Raw genomic sequence first — 18029 nt, 5'->3', positions numbered from 1 at the left:
AGTGGAGATTGCTGTGAGCCAAGTTCACACTACTGCACTACCTTGATTCTCACCAGAAATCCAAGTCTCTCCCTTTTCCTTAACACTCCCACTCTAATCCAATCTCCCCACAGCAGCCAAAGCCAACACTTTAAAACATGATTAACTTTGTCTTCAACTTGAATCTTTCTCACCACCCTCCTTTTCTATCAGAAGCAACAGAGAGACAAGTAAATTGCCCAAGGCCAAACAGTAGGACATGGCAGAGACAGGATTCAGAATCTACTAGTTTCGACAGTCCACATGTCTCCTCCACCCACTATCCCACCTTGGGTGATCCCAGAAAAGGGTCAGCCACTGCCCTAACGCAGGGTAATCTCGGACAAAGACAGATGATTTCTCCTCCAATCACCACCTCCCCTCTCTTATCAGCCTAACTCCTAGTTGTCCCTAATTCTCAGCTCAGACCACACTTTCTAGGAAAGACCTTCCTAAGCCCCTTGTCCTATTCCAACAACTCCCCACAGTTTGAAGGCCAGCATGAAAAACATTTCTTTTCCACTGGACTGTGCCCTCCACAAGGGGAGAAGTCTGTTTTGCCCACTGTTGGAGGCTAAAAAAATGATGGTCATGATCAACTCAGTATACCACTGGAGGCTATGTGAGTAAAGAGCAAACTGTTCTCATGAAACAGGTTGTTGACAAACTGACAAACTGCTTCTGCCGCCCAGAAGGAATGCTGACAGCAGTCACGCCCCAGGCGCAGTGTTTCTTGTGATTGGGCACATCTGAAGCCTGATAACAATAATGTAAACCTGTGATCAATCAAGCAGCTGAGCAATCATTAGCTGCTCCTCCCTGCTCTTGCTACCCAGTAAATACGAAGGGCTGTGGAAGCTCAAGGCCCTTGCTCACTAGAAGCAAGGAGCTCCCTGGCCCCTTCTTTAGAGCAGTATCTTTTGCCTTTGTTTTCATTTCTGAGTTCTTCCCCCTTCATTCAGTCCCGTAGTAACCGTGACAGTCCACCATGTGGCACACATCACACACCCTCGAGCACTCTGGTTCCTCTCCAAGTCCATTTCTCCTGAATGTGGGCCCAGATTGCTGTGACAGGTGAGTACCAACACACCCAGCTCATTTTCATGTTTGTTTTAGAGGGGGGTTTTCATCGTGTTGCCCAGGCTGGTCTCCAACTCCTTAGCTCAAGCCATCCTCTCACCTCAGCCTCCCAAAGTGCAGGGATTACAGGCAGGAGCCACCTGGAGGGGCCGACCCTCACCATGTGTATGTGTGTGTTAAGAATTCCTATGGCGCTAAACTATTTTTGCTGTGGGATGATCAGAAGATAGTCAGGAACAAGCAAGAAAAAAAAAAATGAGCCAAATCATTTAAAGATGTGGGAAACCAAACCAAAATCAGAGTGCTCACAAAACTTCAACCAAGGTGTGCACATCAAACAAAATATTCAGTCAGGCATGCAGAACCAAAAGTGAGTTCACCAGAAAAGATTTGCCTCGCAGACAGACGTTAATTCTGTAGAAATCAGAGTCCTCAAACCAGAAGGGTACTTCTCTTTACACCAGAAAGTGCTTGCCAAAAGTAAACAAGCAAAAAGAAAAAAAGAAAGAAACCCAAACTTTATACTCCCAGGAGGGATGAAAGGTCCTTTGTTTAAGGGAGCCTTATAACCAAATCACATCCAGGATAAAGTAAAAAGGAACTGACCAAAGGGAGGGAGACTGGGTACTTGAGGAGATGCTCCAGAACAGAAAATCAACTCCTGGAAAGGGCAGTCTGCAGAGGGCTCAGTCAACGCTGCGTTAGATTCCAGGAGACTCTTGATTCGCCCAAGCTGAATTCACTTCCGTCCCACTTCTGGCTCCACTATGTGACACTGCATAACAAATACAGAAAGACTCTAAAATAAAATGAACTTTCTTTGGAAATAGGTATTGCAAAGGGAATCAGCAGGCCATAGGAAAGTACGTGTGAATTTAGGGAGGTGAAGGAAGACAAAGGTTTTAAAAGGAAAATGGAGGAGGATCACAGGATTGTTTTGAAATATTTATCCTTGGCTACAAGGATCAAGGAAAAGAGGCACCAGTCTGAGGTTGGACAGGAGTATTTTGTGGTGAAAGATTAGGAAGGTCTTTGTGCAAGGTGGAACTGGAGCCTGGACCACTGGCACCACCCACTCACCCACAGCCTCAGCTTCCCTTTTGGAGACACTGCAGGGGAGCCAAGGAGCTGAGCCTCGGACCCCTCTTTACTGGCAGTCTGTGCAGGGTGACCAGGACTATGTGGTCAGAGGCTAAACCCACGTCATCTCCGATAGGCTGCGATTGCTGTGCTCTGGGTCAACTGTGCATTGCTATCATGGGGGCCGTACTCGCAGCCCCAGGCCTTCTTCTGGCAGGGTGCTCCGTTGCTCTCCCTGGGTCAGGAACTGGGGGAAGAGAGCGAGGCCAACCAGAAGCCCAGACGCCCTGTGGAGATCCTGTACAGGGGTTCCCAGGAGGACAAGGAAGGTCCCTGGTGAAGGTGTGCTCCGCGCCGGCGCTGTGCGGGCAGCCCAGGCACTCCATTAGGGTTCCCTTATCCTTTAGGAGGAGTCCTCCCCGGGCGGTGCTCTAGGGCTGTGGGCTGGGGCATGGTGGCCCCCAGCTGCGTAGCTCCAGCACCTTTCTAGCCGGCTGGTGGGCAGCTCAGCTTGGGGACGCGGGATCCGAAGGGACCCCGCCCAGGAGTACCCGCTGCCTTTACTGGTCCTGGGACAGGGCTGGACCCCGCGGGCTGGCGGCTCGGCGGCAGAAAAGGCAGGGGGCGCTGGGAGACAGCAACTGCCCGTGCAGCTCTGTTCAGGCTCAGGCTCTGGTTCGTAGTGGGCCCGCTAGGCCAGGTCCTGCTCAGGTGCGCACTTGCCAGGTAAATGGCGCCGAATCCCTGCAGCAGTCACCACCATCTCGGCCACTGCGCAGAGCCTCCCGGCTTCGTCTGCTCGCGCCCCGCGGGAGATGAAACTTCGCCCAAGTTTGGATTCTGGGGAGAACCTATTGAAGTCAGGAGTGGCTCGGGTCGGGGTCACAGACGGGGAGCGGGGGTGGGTGAGGGACGGAGCCGGTCTCCATCAGGGCCGCCCAGGGGGTGGGCTGTGTATCCACGACCCTGGGGCGTTGGCGCTCCCCCCTGGGGAAGGGGCAGGTGGGCCGTCGGGCCACTGAGCAGAGGAAGCCAGCGAGGGGGGTTGGAGTGGTCGATCCCGCGGACTTCCGCGAGTACAAAGTTTGGTTCTTTGGCCACTTTGTGGAGCCTCTGTGTTCAGCGTGGAAAACTGAATGCAGCATAGGCGCGCTCCTGACCGCACCTCCTCACTCCAGCCTCCGCTCCTTCCCCCACATTCCGGCCGGCCTTGGCTAGGGCAGGTCCTGGACCAGAAAGGCGAAGGGAAGAGGTACGGGCCTTTCAGTGAAGGCCCACTACGTGCCAGGCCCCGTGCCCAGCGCCTCCCGCTTCCCATCAGGGCCCTCCCAACCCAGGGACCCGCACGTGTGTGCAGAGAGGGGGACAGGGGAGAAGACTCCACTGTGCACGCGGAGGTGGTGGCCCCGCTGAGCCCTCCTGGTCCCTGGTTTCCCCAGTGAATGAGGCCCGCGGCTGGGGCCTCTGCACCCAGGCCTATTCCTCTCCTCGCAGTGCCCGGGAACCCCGTCGGGCTGCGGCGCCTCATGAGCTTGCCTCTGTCCTTCTGGCAGCTGAGGCCCCAGGAGCCACGCTGAGGCCCACGAGGAGGCCGGCGGTCACGCGCATGGCGTAGCCCAGGTGGCCCAGGGCTGCACCCCAGCGGCCTCGGCGCCATGCAGTCCTGGTATTCGCTGATGGCGCACTGCGATGAGTTCTAGGAGGTCAAGTATGTGAGTCACCGCGGCGCGGCGGGCGCTTGCGGGGCCTTTCTGCCCCCAGGCCACCGGGCCCAGGCCGGGCTGCAGCGCTGGAAGCAGCTTGCGGTGAGCCTGCTGTCGGGTTGGTGTTTGCAGCCGGCCTCTGCTCCATCCTGGCGGCTATGCTGGCGCTCAGGTACCTGGGCTCGGTCGCGGCCGGCGGCGGCGCCTGTCCTGAAGGCTGTCCTGAGCGCAAGGCCTTTGCGTGCGCCGCTCGCTTCCTGGCAGCCAACCTGGACGCCAGCATCAACCCATGCCAGGACTTCTACTCGTTCGCCTGCGGCGGCTGGCTGAGGCGCCACGCCATCCCTGACGACAAGCTCACCTATGGCACCATTGCGGCCATTGGCGAGCAGAACAAGGAGCGCCTGCTGGCTCGGCCCAAGGGTGGACCCAGCGGCGCTGCCCAGCACTAGGTGCACGCCTTCTTCCGCTTGTGCCTCGAGATGCGCGAGATCGAACGACTGAACCCGCCGCCCAGGCTGGAGATCATCGACGACTGCGGGGGCTGGGACCTGCGCAGTGTGGCGTGGCGGAGCGCCCGGGGGTCGCTGCGGGATGGGACTTCAACCAGCTGCTGTAGAAAGTGCAGGGCGTGTACAGCACCGTCGCGCTCTTCTCACTCATGGTCAGCCTGGACTGCAGCAACTCTTTGCGCTACGTCATCCGTGTGAGTGCGTGCCCGGAGCGCCCCGTCAGGGGCCGCGGACCCAGGGCGCAGTGGCCTTGCCCAGGGGTTCCTGCGCGCGGGAGGAGGGTGCGCTAGAGGAGAGGAAGGGAAAGCAGGGGAGGAGGTGAGGGAGGGCACAGCGGCCACGCGCGGGAGGAAGTCGTAAGTAATTTACCTGGGATAACTTCGGTGTTTAGCGGAGCAGCGGGAGCAGCCATTTCCCAGCTCTCTGGCAGGCAGTGAGGGTGGGGGTGGGGGGGTGGAGGGAGTGCACGGCAATATATTCAAGCTTATGTACAAAGCATCTGAGGTCGAGTTGAAGAAACAACTTGAAGAATGGTCTCACAGCAATTACAAACAAATACCCTTCGGCAATTACAAGAAGGCTTTCAATGACTGAACCCGAATACTTGGTTGCCTGAGTTAAATATACACATTTGGGTGATGGCCGCTATATTATTTTTTGTATCTGATTGCTAGGCTTCTGTAAATGGCTCTGTGCTGCCGCCCAAAGCATTTATGACCAGGGAAGAAGGATAGACGCTTACCTTGCATTAGATAACCAGCAAGCTCTAAGAATTAAAGAAGGGGGAGATGTGGGGGGTGCATTTGAGCTTGAGGCATGGAAAAATACTCAGGCACTGTGTGTACGTTGTTTGTGCGTGAGAATGTAACTCCTTGACCTTGAAAACAGGACAAGGAGTGGAATGTGTGATAAGGAGCGCTGAAAACAGCCTCCTAAGAATGTGGTCTGAGTGCTTTTACAAGGCCATATGTGCCTCATGACCCCACGGCAAAAACCTATCTGGTGGATGTTTGTAGTTTAACAAGCCCTCTAATAAATACTTGGCGGACAGATTTGGGGGCAGCACTCTCTCAGAGGAGCTGCTCCCTGCCCCGCTCAGCTGGAGTCGTCTGAGTACTTCACTCTCAGCGTTCACAGCAGCTACAAGCTGCAAGTGGTGACCCCAACGTGACCACCTTGAAATTATGCGTGGAGCAGGTCGACTCATCAACTTTTGGAACTAAAAATACCAAAAATTAGCCGGGCGTGGTGGTGGTTGCCTGTAATCCCAGCTACTCAGGAGGCTGAGGCAGAAGAATTGCTTGAACCCGGGAGGCAGATGTTGCAGTGAGCCGAGATCGGGCCACTGCACTCCAGCCTGGGCGATACAAGCGAAACTCCGTCTCAAACAAAACAAAACTCATGCTAAGGAAAGAGCATATTTTTGAGCAGACGTTTGAAAATATTTTCTTTGACACTTGATTTTGGGGTAAACAATGTATTGGACTCATAAACACTCATACCTACACAGGAAAAGGAAGCTTGAGAACAGAATGATCTAATTTCAGAATAATCTTTTTCCTCCCCCTCCTCCTCCTCCTCCTCCTCTTCTTCTTCCTATTCCTCTTCCTCTTCCTCTTCTTCCTTCTTCCTCTTCTTCTTCTTGAGATGGAGTTTCACTCTCGTCACCCAGGCTGGAGTGCAATGGTGCCATCTTGGCTCACTGCAACCTCTGCCTCCTGGATTCAAGCAATTCTCTTGTCTGAGTTTCCCGAGTAGCTAGGATTACAAGAGCCTGCCACCACACCTGGCTAATTTTTGTATTTTTAGTAGAGACGGAGTTTCACCATGATGGCCAGGCTGGTCTCAAACTTCTGACCTCAAGTGATCCACCTGCCTCGGCCTTCCAAAAGGATGGGATTACAGGCATGAGCCACAATGCCGAGCTAGAATAATCTGTTTTTAAAACGTCTTCACTTTTAAAATATAGAAGTCCTTGGGTGTGAGCACTCATGTAAAACCTAAACATGCAACACCTCCGCATTGGTTAGAAAGAGGAACTTCCTAACCCACTGACAACTGGGAAGATAGAAATATACTAGCTGGATTTTACCCAAACCTTTGCATATTTGGTGAATGGAATGTAACAATGAGTGTGATGCTTTAGTAAGGCCAGCTACTGGTGTCTACCTTCTGTTCACCTCCCATGTTTTTATGACAGCCACTAAAACCTAGAATTAAAAAAAAAAAAAAACAAAAAAAGAAAAAGCTGTCCTGAGAGAGCCAGGTCCTCAAATAGATGTATATATTTTTCCAGACAAGGTCTTGCTCTGTTGCCCAGGCTAGAGTGCAGTGGAGCAATCTTCTTTCACTGCAGCCTCAACCTCCCTGGGCTCAGTTGTTTTTGTAGACGTGGTCCACCATGATGTCCTTCATGTCTCTCAACTCCTGAAGTCAAGTGATCCTACCCCCTCTTCCCTGGGGCAGCTGGACTGTGTGCTGGAGCCACACCCGCTAAAATAAATAGATATTTTACAACGTTAAATTGACTATGTCATCTAATTTGCTAATATTTTCTTTTTGAGACGGAGTCTCACTCTGTCAGCCTGGCTGAGGCAGGGCAGGATCTGCTCACTGTAAGCTCCTGCCTCCTGGGAGCCCCATTTATTCTCCGGCCTTTAGTTCCTGAGGGCAATGGGATCAGGCAGGCGCCACTCAGGCCCAATATTTACTCTTAGCAGCATAACGTATTCCCACCAAGAAATATGGATGGTCCTCGATCTCCGACCCCATGATCCCACTATTCCAAATGTTGGGATTACAGGTCGAGCCCAATGCTCAGCCCATACACATTTCTGAGTGAGCAAAATGCTTGCCTTTTTCTCAAAAGACGGAGTCTGGGTCTGTGAGGCATTGTGGCTGAGTGCAGTGGATTCCCAATCTACCGTAACCTCCCAGGCCCACCATTCTCCTGTGGGCTCTCAGCTTCCTAAGAAGGTGTTGACCACCACACCTGGCTAAATTTTGTAGTTTTAGTAGAGACCGTGTTTTTAGACCAGTTTTAGTTTTAGTTTCACCATGTTGGTTGGGCTGGTCTCAAACTCCTCACCTCAGGTGATCCTCTCACCACAACCTCCTGGGTAGCTGGGTCCACAGGCATGGGCCACAAGGCTTGGCTAATTTTTGTATTTTTTGTAATAGTGTAAAATTTGCTGGAAAATGTGGTTGATTTCACCTTTAATTCTTTTCAGCCAGATGCGTGGCTCATGCCTGTAATCCCAAACTTTGGGAGACCGAGGTGGGCGGATCACCTTAGGTCAGGAGTTGGAGACCTGCCTGGCCAACATGGTGAAACCCCGTCTCTACTAAAAATACAAAAACTAGCCAGGCGTGGTGGTGCACACTTGTTAACCCCTAGCTACTTGGGAAGGTGAGGCAGGGGAATGACTTGAACCCGGGAGGAGGAGGTTGCAGTGAGCCAAGACAAGATCATTGCACTCCAGCCTGGGCAACAGAGTGAGACTGCCTCAAAAAAAAAAAAAAAATTGTTTTCAAGGTTCTCTTGGGGCAGGTGTGGTACTCACCAAGCATGGCTGTATTGGGATAGGTGCTCCCGAATGCTTTCGGAAGGTCAGAAACACCTGGAGTCAGCTCCTTTCCCAGCTCTCACCTCTACCTACTACCGTCTACCACCCCACCGTCCACCCAAAAGACAAGATCCTTCTTCTGGCAGCAGCCAGAGTACTCATTTTCCACCTAGGGCGGGTCACAGCCCTACTCAAAGACCTCCAACCACATCCCTTTACTCAGACTTCACACTCCCCCATGCTCCCCACCCTCTTGACCCCTCAGATTTATCCCTCTACCCACCCACCCTCTAAGCCAGCCCTTGGCCTCCGAGAGCACCTGCCGGCGCTGCCCCAGGGCCTCTGTGCTGCTGTGCCACCTTGCTCAAGCCCCACGCTGTTCAGGTCTCCTGCTCAATCGTCTGCTCCTCAGCAGCCCCTCCTGGCCTGCGTTACCCACCCCTCCAGCCACTGTGCCCACAGGCACTCACGATTTTTCTCCTAGGAAGTCATACTGGCATTACACTGTCTAACACTTACTTTTCTTACTTGTTTATTTATTTTTTAAATTAATTAATTTACTTTTGAGGCGGAATCTCGCTCTGTCGCCCAGGCTGGAGTGCAGTGGCATGACCTTGGCTCACTGCAACCTCTGCTGCCCAGGTTCAAGCGATTCTCCTGCTCCAGCCTCCTGGGTAGCTGGGACTACAGGCGCATAGATAAGGGATTTCACCGTGTTAACCAGGATGGTCTCCATCTCCTGACCTCGTGATCTGCCCACCTTGGCCTCCCAAAGTGCTGGGATTATAAACACTTCCTTTTATTATTGCTTTGTCTCCCAGGACAGCGGAGGCCCTGGGGAGGCAGGGGAGTCTTCCTTGTTGAGAAATCTATGCCCAGTGTCCAGATGTCTGGGGAGGGACCTTTGGCTCTCGACTGCTGCCCTGCACCCAGGAGCTCCTTGGATCTCAGTTGGGTGCTGAAATTGGCATTTGGAGGTATGGAACATCTGAGTAGTTGTGATTTGGGGCAAGCCTCTGCCATGAGGCAGAGGGCCCCTTGGAGGGGTACAGGAGTGTGGAATTAGCTCAGTGAGGGGCAGCCAAAGGCTGTGTCAAAATCCCCCTGGGGTTCCCCACCCCAGCAGCCTCCTTGGCTGGCGGGTGGCAGGAAGCCACGCTTCTCCAGTCATCCTGAAGCTCCGGAGTCCTCAAGTCCCACAAGTGATTCAAGGACTGAAGCAAAGGTCAGCCGCGCGCGGGGTCTGGGTGCTTCTCTTCTCCGGGAAGGGAGCCTGCCTGGTACCCAAGGACTGTAGGTGGGGGCTGGATGGCCTGAGCTCCCTTCTTTCCTGGGGTGCAGGCAGCCACAGGGCACAACCTGCAGTCCCTGGGGTTGGGTAGGGAGTCCAGGAATAGCCAAGGGGCAGCTATGGTGTCATGGGCTCAGTCCCCAGGGTGCACGAGGAGGTGAAGGTTCCATGGCAGGACATCTGTATGGTGACTTCAGGGGTGACGACTCGGGGTGGAGGCTGGGCAGGACAACAGGAGGTGGGAAGCAGGAGAACTCCGAGATGGGAAAGCATCTTAGGACGGGATAAATTAGAGCAGGGACTGGCCCCTAGCAGCAGTAGGCCCCAGCTGAAGAGGTAGGACTCAGATCATGGAGCTTCCCAGGGTGTGCGGTGCTGGTGTGGTGCTGGCGGGGGGCGGCCAGGTCGCACGCCCTGTAGGCTCCAGGCAGGCGGCAAGGCCACAGACGGCGCCTTTACGTAAGCTCTGGGTTCCTGCACCATGGTCCAGGTGTGGTCGCTAAGGCTAACACCTCACATGCCACGTCCTCGCCGGCAGGGTTCTTCTTCGGGGTCTAGGCACTGGGACTGCTGCCGGTACTCGGCCCTGGCAGGAGGGTTCAGTTCCGTAGGAAGGTTCTGTGTTCCAGGCAGACAGGCTGCGACCCTCCCCGCCAGTCCCCCCATCCCTTGGCACCCCGGCCTCCTTCCTCCCCAGGGCGACCCTGCGCACTCACCGCCCCGCCTGTGTAACATCCGCCGGGCCATCCTTGGAGCATACAGCCCGGACTGCTATAGGAGGGCTGTGTAGGTCTCTGTTCCTGGCCTGCTGGGTGCCAGCCCTGCAGAGAGGGGTCCCCTGTGGTTGAGCTGAAACACAGCTGTGGGAGTGCCTCCCATCGCAAAGTTCAGGAACCACCACTCCTTTTTGCCTGGTCAGGGGCTTATCCCTGTGGAGACCTTGGGTGGCCAGGGCTGGTGCCAGCATTACTCCCATTTGACAGAGGCGGAGGAGACTGAGGCTCAGATTTCACCCACTAATTGATGCAGCAGCACTGCCACTCTCCCCAGGCCTCCACCAAGATAGAGCTCCTCCCCGCAGGGCAGCCACCAAAGGAAGACGGGAGTGGTCAGCAGACGGTGCAGGGTCAGCTGTCCCTCTGGTGAGCTAGCCCAGCTTCTTCACGTGGGAGGGTTGCTTTAAATATGATTGTCTTTGGGTTAAGTGCCCGTAGGTTTGCTGATGACTATGGTTTCATGCATTTAGAAGCATAGAGGTGGTGTTGAACTTTTCAGCCTTGTTTCCAAACCTCTAACCTTCCTACTCTCTAGGGGTTGCCTCACACCTCCACGAAGAGGAAGGTTGGCTGTTCTCAAGCCATAGCAGTGTAGGTAGCTCTGTTGGTCTCTACCCAGGAGGGTCCATGTGTCCCTGTGATCCTCGCATTTCACATGTCCCGGCCTCAAAGACCCGCAATGGCACCATATAGTGACTTCCGTGGCAGGCTGGGGGTGGGAGGGTGCTGGCAGACGTGTACACAGGTTCAGAAGGTGCCATCTGAGGCTGTCTGAAGGATGCCAGGGCAGGAAGGGGGTCATTACCCATGAGGTGGGTCACGGATGGGTCCAGGGAAGCCTGCATGAGCTCAGTGCGGTTCCACACGTACCGGGCACCCTGCAGGGAGGGAGAGAGCCAGGCCTCAGCCCACAGCCCTGAGCCCCACACCTCTGCCCTCCCCCTGCTGTGCCTCCTGCACCCGCCAGCCCCCATCACCTGGTGCTTCGCCAGCCATTCCTGCACCAGGTTCTTCCCATCCATCCTGGTCCCATCCTGGCTGTAGTCATGAGGGTACTCAGGGTCTGGGGCCCCCATGCGAAACATGTACTTTCGGCCTCCACCTAGGATCACCTGGGAACAGAGGATAGGGCATGTGGGTTTGGGGCCTGGCTGCCCCTGTGCCACTTCCTCCTGCACAGCCCCTGGCTCCCTTCCCCAAGGCTGTGGGAGTGGCCCGGCCTGGGCTGCACCTTCTATGCCCCCAACCCCACCTCCAGACCCTGCTGGCCCAGATCAGGCTGTTGGTTGCCTGGGTCTGAGCTGGTGCCCCCTGCTACTCTCTGCCCAGCCCCAACCCTTGGCCTTGGGGTCGCACGTCAATGTCCATGTTGGAAATGAGCTGTGTGGCGATGTCCTTGCAGCCCTCCCGGCGGGCTGAGCCAGGCATGTTGGCATCCGAGTACCAGTTGCGGTTCACCGTGTGGGCGTAGGCACCGGCTGGTGAGGCATGCTGCACCCGTGTGGTGGTCACTACTCCCACTGACTTCCCTAAGGGTGACAGAGGTCAGGATATGTGACCAAGGTCTGTGACCTGGCCCTGATCCCGCAGTGGGCCCCAGCTCACCTGCTTTCTTGGCCCGATTCATCACGGAGACCACCTCATTGCCACGTGTCGTGTTGCACTGGTTATAGCGGGCAGCTGCACTCAAGCCAATGGTCTGGAAGTTGCCCTTGACTCCGCACAGGTAGGCGGTGGCTGTGGCTGCACTGTCTGGCACATGCTTGTCTACACTGTATGTCTGGGGACAGAGACAGTCTGAGCTCTTCTCTGGGGCAGACACACAGACCCTGATCTCTGTCCTCTGGGATTCCAACTGCCTCCAGCTCCTTACTGGAGGCCCAGCTGTTTAGGGTCCCTCCGTCCTACCGCACTCCATAGCCAGGATACCCTTCTCTGCTTGAAGACTCTAAGGTGGCCCAGCCCTTACCTTGGACAGAGCCACATATGGGAAGTGGTCCATGGCCAGGGGGGTCTCAGGCCCCAGTTTGTCCTCCTTCTGCCCCTTTAGGATCCTGGCAGCTGTCACCGTAGACACCCCCATCCCTGAAGGAACAGAAATGTGTGAGGCTTGGGCCCCAGGGCTGTCCTGGAACCACCGAGGGTCCGGGCACCGGGGCTGTGAGGGCTGCGGGGATGGACAGGCCTTGCTCACTCACCGTCGCCCAGGAAGATGATAAGGTTCTTGGCAGCTGTCTGTATGGGCTGCAGCTTCTTGGCAGCACCCAGGGCCTCGGCTGCCTGGCGGTTCCAGAAGTCTGGGTTCTCCTCCTCAACTGGCCAGGGGGAGAGCAAAGATCAGGTCAGCCTGGGCTGGGGGGTACCCTGTGTGTGTGTGTAGGAGCAGCTAGGGGAGCCTCATTACCTGGGATGATGCCCAGGGAGAGCTGTAGCCTCAGGCCCAGCAGCAGCAGAAGCACCCAGGGCCCCCGCATGTCTGGAGGGCAGCAGGAGAGTGGGGTGGCAGGAATTCCGGGTGTGGAGCATGAGCTGCACTCCAGGCTGCCTGGGTTTAAATCAGGGAGCGCACTGTGTCCCGGCTTCTCCCCTTGTTGCCACCTTGACCCCGCCCAGCCTCTTGACATGAAGCCACACTGGCTGAAGGGAGTGGCAGGGTGCGGCTGGGCTGGGCCAGGCTGGGGTTGGGGTCCTGAGAAAGGCAGCTCAGGGTGGGACCAGGTGTCACTCAGGGAAGGGTGGGGTTTTGGGTACAGATGCCATCTGGGTGAGTGTTGTGTGCAGCCTGCAGCCAGGAGCCCCTCCCCCAACCCCTGCTCACTGTGTCTTGTGTGGAACAAGACGCCCTGTCACTCATTCATTCACTCATTTGTTTCTATATTTCCCAGAAGCTGGGGCCAGGCTCTGTTCTGGTGTCGAGAGGAGGGGAGGCTGGAAGCACACAGCCTGGGCCAGGGCCTGGGTTCAGCCTACTGATGCCAGGAGCCTGGGCCTGGTGGGAAAGGGGCACGTGGGAGGCTTTGCTGCCCTGGCACCCCCTTTTCCATCATCTGGCCTTGGCCTGGACAGGTGGGGCTGGCAGGAATCCGGGCCCAGAGCTCTAGGGCTGTGGGCAGCTGTGGGTGCAATGGTGACAACACTGAGCCGGTCCTGCCCATTGCTCACATTCTGTGTGTGATTGTGTAGGTGTTTGTGTAGATGCACTCGCACTAATGTTTGGATGACGCAGGTTGGGGAGAGTCCACCCCAGCCCAACCACAGCAGCCCCTTCCGCACTCAGGCCTGCTCGCCCTGAGCCCCAGGCTTGGCCCCCAGAACCCAGGGGACCTTACCTGCTGCCCAGCCTCTGCCTTCCCTGCCCTACTCCACACCACCCCGACAGACTTCCCCTCACGCCAAGCTTTCCCGGGTCCTCCTGCCTGCACCCCGCCTGGCTTCCCGCTGGTCGTCCTGGGGCTCTCAGGGAAGACGTCGCCCTCATGGGGCCTTCCTGCCTCCTGCTTGTTGCCCCCTTAGTTCCCTCTACGTCCTGCTTCATCTTGCTGAGTTACAACATTTCTGGGCTAAATTTCAGAGGAGACTCACTAACAGGCAGGTCCTTAATTAATTCACTGATTCACTCCAAGCTCAAGGCCAGTCAGGAGCTTTTGCAGCCATCCCCACGATTATTTTTCAAGCGGGATTGTTTTGGTTTTGGAGACAGGGCCCCGTTCTGTTAGCCAGGTTGGAGTGCGATGGCTGGGTTGCGGCTCCCTGCAGCTTGTGACGTCCCAGGCTCAAGCTATCTTCCCACCTTTGCCTCTCACGTCGCTGGGACCAATGGCATGTGCCACCACACCTGACTCATTTTTTATTTTGTGTAAAGACATGGTTTTGTTATGTTGCCCAGGCTGGTCTCGAGCCCCTTGGGCCCAAGGGATCCTCACATCTCAGCCTCCCAAAGTGTCTGGATTACAGACATGAGCCACTGCACTCTCCTTCTTCTTCTTCTTTTTTTTTTTTTTTTTTTTTTTTTTTGAGACATGGTCTCATTCTGTCACCAGGCTGGACTGCAGTGGCGTGATCATGGCTCACTGCCGAAGCCTTAGCTTCAGCCTCCCCAGTAGCTGGGCTTATTGGCACCAGCCACCATGCCTAGCTAAATTTTTTTTGTAGAGTCTCACTATGTTGCCCAGGCTGCTCTCAAACTCCTGGCTTCAAGTGATCCTCCCGCCTCAGCCTCTCAGACCACTGGGATCACAAGTGTGAGCCACTGGGCCCAGCTGGGTGTTGTCGTTTGGCAACAATATTCATTCCCAGCCCCTGCCATCCTGTCCCCTGAGTGGCAAGGGCTGTCACCATATTTCCCAGTGAGATGCCCTGGTAAGATCTGGAGGGCAGGAGGCAGGCAGAAGCCATTCATCCGTGGTTGGCGGTAGCTGGTGAGGGGGCGAATTCAGCCCTGTCCGGCCACTTTGGGAGGCTGAGGCAGGTGGATCACCTGAGGTTGGGAGTTCAAGACCAGCCTGACCAACATGGATAAATCCCATCTCTACTAAAAACTACAAAATTAGCCAGGCATGGTGGCACATACCTGTAAGGTGGGCACTGAGCTGGAACATGGTCTGGACTGCACAGAGCTTGGTATCCCCAAGGGCACCAGGTGGTAGAGGGTGCTAAGGGATCCAGATGGGGCCCTACAGGACCAGCCCTTCCTTCCCAGAGAGCAGAAGGACCAAGACGACCGATCCTCAGAGAATACACGCCACAGCCTGGGCCTCCCCTTGCCCCAGGTAACAGCAACCAATAATCCCAGGAATGGAGGCTTTATATCTTCCTCCAGCCCGGGAAGACCTGCTGCTTCTGCTTTGAAATCCCTGGGTCTCAGAGGAAGGGCTGTAACCAGACATTATGACAGGCGACTCTGGCATGAAGGTAGGAGGCAGGGTGGCCAAGCATTCCCATGTGGCCAGGGTGTCATCATAGACTTTGAATGTGGACGAGTATCCTTTGTTTTCTGCGAGTGACATTGGCGTGTGTCTGGTCTCCAATCTTGCTCAGGCGCCTGACAAAATTCACCACATAGTGAGCAACATAGCGAGACCCTGTTTCTATTTTATTTAATTAATTAATTTATTTATTTATGTTTTTTTGAGATGGAGTCCCATTCTGTCCCACAGGCTGGAGTGCAGTGATGCCATCTCAGCTCACTGCAACCTCCACCTCCCAGGTTCAAGCGATTCTCCTGCCTCAACCTCTTGAGTAGTTGGGATTACAGGCGCCTGCCACCATGCCCAGCTAATTTTTGTATTTTTATCTTTTTTGTTTTTGTTTATTTACTTGTTTTGGAGATGGAGTCTCGCTCTGTCACCCAGGTTGGAGTGTAATGGTGAGATCTCTGCTCACTGCAACCTCTGCCTCCCAGGTTCAAGGGATTCTCCTGCCTCAGCCTCCCGAGTAGCTGGGATTACAGGCACCCGCTACCAAACCTGACTCATTTTGCATTTTTAGTGGAGATGGGGTTTCACCATGTTGACCAAGCTGGTCTCGAACTCCTGACCTCAGGCATTCTACCTGCCTTGGCCTTCCAAATTGTTGGGATTACAGGCGTAAGCCACTGTGCCAGGCTAATTTTTGTATTTTTAGTAGAGACAAGATTTCACCATGTTGGCCAGGCTGGTCTCGAACTCCTGACCTCAAGTGATCTGCCCACCTCAGCTTCCCAAAGTGCTGGGATTATAGGTGTGAGCCACTGCACCTGGCCAAAAACTATTAAAAGAAAAGGAGTGTCAAAAAATTTAGGCCGCACTGGGGGTGGAGGCTCACACCTGTAATCACAGCACTTTGGGAGGTGAGGCATAAGCCCGGGACCTCCAGACCAGCCTGGGCAACATGGTGAAACCCCATCTCTACCAAAAATGCAAAAATTAAATGGGCAAGGTGGCACACACCTGTAGTCCCTGCTACTCGGGAGGCTGAGGTGGGAGAATTGCTTGGGCGCAGGAGGTTAAGGCTGCAGGCAGTGAGCCGTGATTCCCCCACTGCACTCCATCCTGGGCTACAGAGCAAGACTCTGTCTCAAAAACAAAACAAAACAAAACAAAAACACACACACACACACACACACACAACACAAAGTCAATGGGTCTCTTTGGTGAGGAAGGAAGAAGTGGGGTCTGAATAGGGGTGCGGGGTACATATGGGGAGATCCTGGCCGTAGTCAGTTTCTTGATCTGAGTGGTATTGCTTTGGTGTTCAATTCTGTAACTCTTCTTCAGGCAGTATCTTTCTGTTGTATGCAGTTTTAATGTTTGGCATATCTCAGAAGGCAAGAAGGAAAGGAAGGAACAAGTTGGTCATTTGATCCAGATTAGATGCAACTGTTCCTGCTGCATTTTCCATTTTCATCTCAGACAGTATTTTTCAAAATGTGACATGCGCATGTTTCCAAAGGGTGGTACTGAAACAGGATAGGTAATCAAGGAAGTGACCATGTTCTTGGGATGCAGCAAGCGTGGTGACCACACAGTCAACACAATAAGCCTCAGCATTCGAATTGTAATTCAGCTCATTCAAGCAAAGCTATCTTCAGTGGGGATTTTTCTTTCTAGAGAACATGCGCGTTTTGATTTTACCTATCCTCAAACTGACCCTTTGCTCATAATAGTAAAAAGCACACCTGGGTGGAGATTTAAGAAGTTAATGAGACATGCGACGCATGAACGAGCATGTACAGCTACTCACATGTGCGCTCAGAGGACCACCCAGAACATGCTTACTAGCAGCACCTCTTCCCACCCCCTCAGGAATAGTCATGTAAAATTTCCATAAAGGGAGTCTCCCTAGTGCCAACCTTTGCTGTCTTGTCTTTATGAGTAGCCCACCCTGAATTCTTCTGTCTGCCTATTCTGCACTTCACTTTCAAGATATTCTTTTTCTTTTGCAATAAATTATTGCATGCCGCATCTCCTTTGCTATTGCATCTCTTGTTTAAATTATTTTAAGCTAAGAAGACAAGAACTGAAGTCTCACATCAGCTGTCAACAGCACTCCAGATTATTTTAGGTAGTGTGGGTGTCAAAGCAATTCCATCTTGGGGGCTAATTCACCACGTTGATGAATGCCAGTTCTCGGAGGGCCTCTGAGATTTCCCGTTCATGTCGTGTTTCTTTTGCAGGAGCACCTACTTCCTGTAAATCCTGCCCTTAGGACAAAACGACTTTGATGTTATCATATTTCAATTGTCCTACACATCCCTTTGAGGTCGCCCCTCCCCTGTGGCCCTCGGTGTTGGGGGGTAAAGCTACCATCTTGCCTCACCGCCACCTGAGACTCAGACATAGCTTCTGTTCGTAAGTCTCTATTAAATGTTTTTTTCTAAGAAACTGGATATGTCAGCAATTCTCCTGCCTCGGCCTCCTGCAGTGGCTCACACCTTTATAGGAGTCCGAGGTGGGTTGATTGCTGGAACCCAGGACTTTGAGACCAGCCTGGGCAACATGGCAAGACCCTGTCTCTACCAAAAAATGTAAAAATCAGCTGGGCATGGTGGCATATGCCCGTAGTCCCAGCTACTTGGGAGGCTGAGGTGGGAGGATTGCTTGAACCCAGGAGGTCGAGGCTGCAGTGAGCTGAGACTGTGTCAGTCTACTGCAGCCTGGGCAGCTGCCAAAACAAAACGAAACAACAAAAAAACCCAGAGACCCCTGAAAAGCAGTCTCTGCCACCTGGAAACTTGCTGCCTTGTCATTTCAACATGCTTGTCTACTTCAGTTGATGCATTACTGTGGGAACAGCAAGACGAGCTGGCAATTCCACATACTCCCCTTGTTCAGCACGCAAATGGTGCACAGCTATGCGGTTATCTAAAACTACTCCAGGCTGGGCATGGTGGCTCACACCTGTAATCCCAGCACTTTGGGAGGCTGAGGTGAGCGGATCACTTGAGGCCAGGAGTTTGAGACCAGCCTCTCCAGTATGGTGAAACCCCATCTCTACTAAAAATACAAAAATTAGCAGGGTATTTA

The 18029-nt window shown here is 54.1% G+C and overlaps 1 protein-coding gene and 1 pseudogene across 1 annotated transcript; one reads left to right on the top strand and one right to left on the bottom strand.

Annotated features, from left to right (window-relative positions):
* Positions 1–3833: 3833 nt before the first annotated feature.
* Positions 3834–4818, top strand: LOC103876600 (annotated as a pseudogene).
* A 4740-nt stretch (positions 4819–9558) lies between these two features.
* Positions 9559–12765, bottom strand: LOC101026727 (alkaline phosphatase, germ cell type). The gene is made up of 10 exons (XM_031651715.1): positions 12431–12765; positions 12225–12341; positions 11996–12111; positions 11632–11806; positions 11383–11555; positions 11004–11138; positions 10642–10904; positions 9967–10071; positions 9768–9836; positions 9559–9664 (listed from the first exon to the last, which is right to left on the bottom strand). The coding sequence occupies exons 1-10, from the start codon at positions 12648–12650 to the stop codon at positions 9559–9561; spliced, it is 1479 nt and encodes a 492-aa protein (XP_031507575.1). The 5' UTR covers positions 12651–12765.
* Between the last annotated feature and the right edge of the window lie 5264 nt (positions 12766–18029).

The sequence above is a fragment of the Papio anubis genome, chromosome 10 (genome assembly GCF_008728515.1).
Source record: "Papio anubis isolate 15944 chromosome 10, Panubis1.0, whole genome shotgun sequence".
NCBI classification, from domain to species: domain Eukaryota; kingdom Metazoa; phylum Chordata; class Mammalia; order Primates; family Cercopithecidae; genus Papio; species Papio anubis.
The sequence above is the reverse complement of the archived record's forward strand: the minus strand, read 5'-3'. Positions and strand labels throughout refer to the sequence as shown.

Coding starts and splice junctions, on each gene's coding strand:
- LOC101026727 (XM_031651715.1), bottom strand. CDS start 12,650: ATGTCAAGAGGCTGGGCGGGGTCAAGGTGGCAACAAGGGGAGAAGCCG. Junction 11,807..11,995: donor CATATGTGGCTCTGTCCAAG/GTAAGGGCTGGG, acceptor CTCTGTCCCCAG/ACATACAGTGTAGACAAGCA. Junction 10,905..11,003: donor AATGGCTGGCGAAGCACCAG/GTGATGGGGGCT, acceptor CCCTCCCTGCAG/GGTGCCCGGTACGTGTGGAA.